This window comes from Lucilia sericata, unplaced genomic scaffold (genome assembly GCF_015586225.1).
Source record: "Lucilia sericata isolate MDLA Ls3-8-SP2 unplaced genomic scaffold, ASM1558622v1 Contig000000F_arrow, whole genome shotgun sequence".
In the NCBI taxonomy this organism is placed as follows: Eukaryota; Metazoa; Arthropoda; class Insecta; order Diptera; family Calliphoridae; genus Lucilia; species Lucilia sericata.
The window spans coordinates 3,302,223-3,307,954 of record NW_023994042.1 but is presented as its reverse complement, the minus strand read 5'-3'; the positions used below and the strand labels follow the sequence as shown (position 1 = coordinate 3,307,954).

Genomic DNA, 5,732 nt, shown 5'->3' with positions numbered 1-5,732 from the left:
TTTATATGCATTTCCTTTTATTTATTCACATTACAATTCTTACAAGTTAATAAATATTTCATATACATATTTTACTTTTTATTCAAAAAACCACTTATTCACAGTTAAATTAAAATTAAAATTCGAATATTCGATTTCAACTTATAAATTATAACATAAACATTTCCAATTAAAGTTTATTTTCAGTAATTGTGTAGTACATATTATATGTGTATATACATTTAAATCTATATAAATAAATTAGTAGAGAAACTATACATATTTACATATTACATGTATGTATGTGCATTTGCTTAAAGAAAAAGTTACTAACGATATTTATAATATGTAATTACATCATCAAATTAAATTAAATAAAATAGATTTTCTGATACCGCATTGTGGACGAGGTATATTCGAAATTAAGCCTCCCTTCGAAACGTATGAACGAATGACGTAACGAACAAATCTTAAACGGCTATCTTATTGTTGTTCCATGGGACATGTTTGCATCTTTGGACTGGTATTAATGTTGCCATTGCTGCAACTTGGAATTCCTAAAAGTTTGTGGGGCGGCGGACAGGCCACATCGCAACGTTCTTCAAAATATTGAACAATACGCTGTAGAACAAATTTGAAAATCTTTTCTTTACTTATTTCACCATTCAAAAACGTGATATCTTTGCGATCGCGAAAATCCATAAAGTTCTTTTCATAGTGCGGCCATACGCACATCTCGAAATAGCCAGTGACATCTGGAGGATCATAGGTACGCTTGCGTCGACGCTCGAAACATTTCTCATATGGCAGATGAAAGTGGAATTTAATGTTACACAAAGTGAGTAACTCGGGCTGATTGAAAATCATAAAGCCCTCAATAATTAGAATGTTGACTTTGTTGTCGCGCAATTGGGCAACCATTTGCGAATTGACACGCATAATATGAGCTGTGTGCTGATGACTCTGGTTGCTCATGTTGTTGTGATGATGTTGGTGTTGATGCTGATGATGGTGGTTGTGGTAATGCTGTTGATGTTGCTGCTGGTGTTGTTGAAGATGATGTTTATTATGTTGGGGTTTAGTTGACAAATGTGGCATATTGCTGAGGTGTGTGGGAAGGTGTGCTCCAACATATGGGTTTCCATAATGTTGATTTTGCGAACCTGTAAAGTGTTCAAATGTACCACTGTATGGCGCCATCTCGTTGGAGAAATCAACATTTTCAAGAGGATCACTGGCCAAGTAACGACCCTTCATTGTCCATGTAATATCAGAAATCATTTGCTTCATATCCAATGACGTAATGAGTTCAAAATTTATAGCATTCAGTGGTTCGACCCATTTGTGTCGCAAATCATCAACGGGAAGAAAGTAATCATCTTGAGATATTAACTGAACATCATGGATAGTATATGGCGTATTCCACAATTGAATGTTACGCTGGTTCATAAAATAATCGCGTAACTTGTGTGCCAATGTAGTTTTGCCACCACAGGTGACACCCGAAATACCAATCACCAGCCACTGAGGCATAGTTTTGTATATTTATACTTTCTTCGTTATACAGTAATAAGTATATGAGTTTAACGTATTTATTTGAGCACACAATGTCTGTTGTTTGTGAGACACTTATATTACGTGTTTGTTTCTTTTTTAAGGTATGTATAAAAATCTTTTGTTCCTTCTGTCTACGTTCTTCAGACTATTCAATTTGCGTTTTTCGTCTTAATAAAATCCCATATATGATAGAGGGTAAAGACAACAATACCACCCAGAAATATTACACCAAATACAGCAGGCAATATAAAAGCGTACTCCAATGGAGGAAAGAACGAATGTATCAAGTTGCCTATTAAAATCGGAATAAAAAAAAAAACACATGCATTAGTTAAATTATTATCAAAGCTCACAAACAATATCAGCTAGATTGTTCCCACTTTGAGTGAAATTATGATTTAAATTATCAAATAAAAGTTTTTAATTTTTATTGCTGAGGTTTAGTTTGTTGGAATCAAACGACTAATTTATTTATATGTATGTGAAACAATAAACAAAATGTACTTTTTAGCAGGTCAAATGTTATTTTCAATGAAAAAATATTCTCACTGTAATCGGTTAAGATCGTTTTTGATTAACAACAAATATGTTTTACTCTCTTAATAGTATTTACAAAACGATAATTTACTTCAAGACTGGTATAACTAAATACTCGGATTTTCGAACTGAGTAATACAAAATATGGACCGTTTTAAATTCATTCATGTAGTTTTATACATATATTTTTATAAATGTCTATGATTGTCGGTGTTAGTGATTTTTTTACTGTAAAAATCTATCTTTTTCGCATATTTTTAAAGTAGTATTATAGTTAAAGTTTGTCGTAGAAACATTATATCAGATTTCATTTTTATAAACATATCACTCATTTACTACAAAACTGAAATAATCCAAAAAAGTCGTTTTGAGATAAATGACTTAGAATGTTTAAAGACATTTAATTATTTGTTTAATATCTTTTAAATAAATCAGGGGATTTGAATATTTAAACTAGATGTTAAATTAATTTCTTACAATCTTGTCGCAAATGAGCGACAAAAAAAAAAAACTTTGAGATTAGAATTATGAATACATGTAATGATAGTGATTACCAAAAATGCGATAATACATATATGTATATATATATTTTCAGGCAATTTGATTACAAACTAACACTAAAAGAATTTTACACATTTGAAACATGTATGCGAATAAGGGCGTAAAGACCATTCTGAAAAACACGCGGTTTTTAATATAATAGTGTTAAACAGATTTATTTACATCCATTCCTGAAAAGATAACTTGAAAAATCTATGTCTTTCGCCAACATATTTAGTGTAAAAGCTCGACTTAGTAATTTTATTTATTATTTACATACCTATGTAAAAACTATCATAATGTTCAACTACTTTTTCTACAAGTCAAATAATTATAGCAATCACACATTGTCTAGATCTATTACTCAAAACTATGGTAAATTTTATGGATATGTATTTTTTTGTCCTTGAATTATTTAAGATAAACAAGGACGTGCTTATGGATATATCCCTTATCCACTTTAACAAAATTTTAAGTATTGAATTGAAGGAACGTTAATATCAACTTCATATTTCTTTATATGATATAAAGGATTAAAAATATCTTTTTTTGAACAATTTAGCTGCTCTCCTATATCCTTTATCTTTTAGCGATTTTCACCAAATTCAAAATTGAAAAGAAAATAAGAAATGTTTCAAAACAATGCATTCCATTTCATTATAACAATAGTAAATAATATAATACAATTGTTTGGAACTGAAAATCTAACGCAATATTTTCATAACTTTATATAAATAACATCAAGCAGTAATATAATAAGAGCGTTTCTAATTAGCTGACCACAGCTGTATGTATATTAACGCAATAAGTATGTATACAAATTAACTTAAAAGAATTATTCAAAGTGTTATTTGAGCAAACGCTATTTAAACCGACATTACCTGAGAAAACGTACAAGAAAAATTTCAGGGAATAGGTATCTGCGTTAGAGTAGATTATAATCACGCAATGCAGAAAAGGGTTACTGGATAAAATTATACAACGCTCGGACGAAATCGTAAGTGGACAAGGTGTTTGAATCACCATATAATAGAAAATTCCTTTTGTTGGTCCAGGCCAACTGTGCGAGAATCGCTAACTACAGATGGCGAAAAGCCGACTATTTATAAAATTTGTTTAACCAAATAGGTATTTGTCCCATTATTCTTGGAAGCTGATTATAAATACTTATGCTTAAAAAATATTATTTAAGTAAATAAGCGACAATCAAATATGTTTGTATGTATAAATAGTACTCACCTTCGTCTATAAGCATGAAGGGCAGAATTGACACCCAGAAAAAATAATACAAAAATATGGACACGGCGATTACAAGGACAATCTCTCCAGCTTTAGCATTAGAAGCCATATATTTCGAATATATTTTAAACAAAGGTTGCAGAAATGTGATAATTATGTTGTTAGCTTACTGTCCTTTTAAATAACAATTTCACTATAATTCCAAAATTAGTAAATGAATTGAAGCAAATTAATTCATTACAAGATTAATGATGATCTGACATCAAAATATCAAACTCTAATAGTGAATTTTAATAGTTACAGCTGTAATGAATTGAAAAATAAAATGACATGCATTATTATAAATCGAATATCATTAATAATTAAATAAAAAATGAATTAATTGATTGTGTATCAAATAACAGGTGGAAGTGTAGTAAAGATTAAATTAAAACTACATACACTAGTATTCCAAAGAACGCGATACACATACAATTATATACTATGTATAATACATACGTGCATGTACATAAATATGAATACATATGTATATTAAAAAGTAATTCGTAAATACGCACCTTTAATTTCTACCCCCTCCTAATGTAGTTAGAAGGGAACTTTCTGGCGTCTTGTATTACGTATTACGTAAAAAATAAACAATTCCACACGCTCGCTCAGATTTATATGCATAGGAAAAACATCGCCTGATTTAATGAACTCCTTAAAAGCTCCAATGTCATTTGAAATTGTACGACCAACTCAAACAATTCTTCTCTTCGTTTTATATATTTCAAAGAAAAATGTTTAAATACGGTTAAGTCGCAAATGTTACAAGTTCTAAATTATAAATGCTTCTATTTTTTGTAAAAATAAATATCAATTGTTATTCCATATTTTCTGTACGAAGTTTACTTAAATTAAAATTTGCCTGTATAAATATTCGATCATTGCAAAAATTTTCGCGAACAATATTATTTAATGTAAACAAATAAATAACAAGTTTATTAAAATTATGCACGCTGCTCAATCCAAGAAGAAGAACTATTTTTTTTGACGAAGTCCCATATCTACTAGGTGGTAGCTATTTAGACTTATTTGGTTGATTAAGTTGTCAAGTTCAATAGTATTTGTGCCTGCAAAAAATAAACATATCCAAAAACAAAAAGCAGACTTTGACAGATTAAATAACTTTAACAAAAACAAATACCCTGTTGTTTCTGTAGATATTTCATATGTTTAGGAGTTGCCATAATCTTGCATTATTCGCCATCTTTAACCAAATGTATTCTAGCCAAGGATGGGAAACTTCTTCAACTTTTTTTGTTAGAAAATTGGAAAATAATTCAATAAACGACTCACACCGACAATAAAATATTTATATTGTCGACTTTTCGATCTTTTTTTATATCGATATCTTTGTAGGACTTTTCGACTTTTTTCGTTTTATGAAAGTCAACTTTTCTACTTTTGAATTTTGTGATTTATGAATAGCCGACTATTCGAACTTATCCCAACTTTTCGATTTTTTTTTTGATATTTCGATTTTTTCCGAAGGTAAATAAATATTTGAATGTAATTTCACAACCAAAACGTATATCGTTACACAAAAAGTCAACAACGAAATATAACAATTGTAAAATTTAACTTAATTTAAACTTCGAATTTTTTCTTATAAGATAGTCGACTCTGAGAGGACAAAGAAATCGACTTCAACTTTCCGACTTTTTCCGACAAAAAGTCGATTTATAGAATCCTAATAAAATATGCTCCAATTTTTCTTTGTTGTGACTACCTATTATTCCCGTCTATACTTGACAAATACTTATTACGCTGTCTCTATATTAGACATATTTATCACAGCACTTAAAAATACGTCAACAAAGCAATTGGCAATTTTTTGT

General features: G+C 29.5%; 1 protein-coding gene across 1 annotated transcript; it reads right to left on the bottom strand.

The window, feature by feature from the left end:
• Positions 1 to 4,931, bottom strand: LOC119605583 (nicotinamide riboside kinase 1). The gene is made up of 3 exons (XM_037958827.1): positions 4,410 to 4,931; positions 3,853 to 4,155; positions 1 to 1,828 (listed from the first exon to the last, which is right to left on the bottom strand). Exon 3 carries the CDS (start codon positions 1,510 to 1,512, stop codon positions 463 to 465), a length of 1,050 nt encoding a protein of 349 aa, XP_037814755.1. The 5' UTR covers positions 1,513 to 1,828; positions 3,853 to 4,155; positions 4,410 to 4,931; the 3' UTR covers positions 1 to 462.
• Between the last annotated feature and the right edge of the window lie 801 nt (positions 4,932 to 5,732).

Excerpts from the sequence above, each read along its gene's own strand:
- LOC119605583 (XM_037958827.1), bottom strand. The coding sequence starts at position 1,512 with ATGCCTCAGTGGCTGGTGATTGGTATTTCGGGTGTCACCTGTGGTGGC.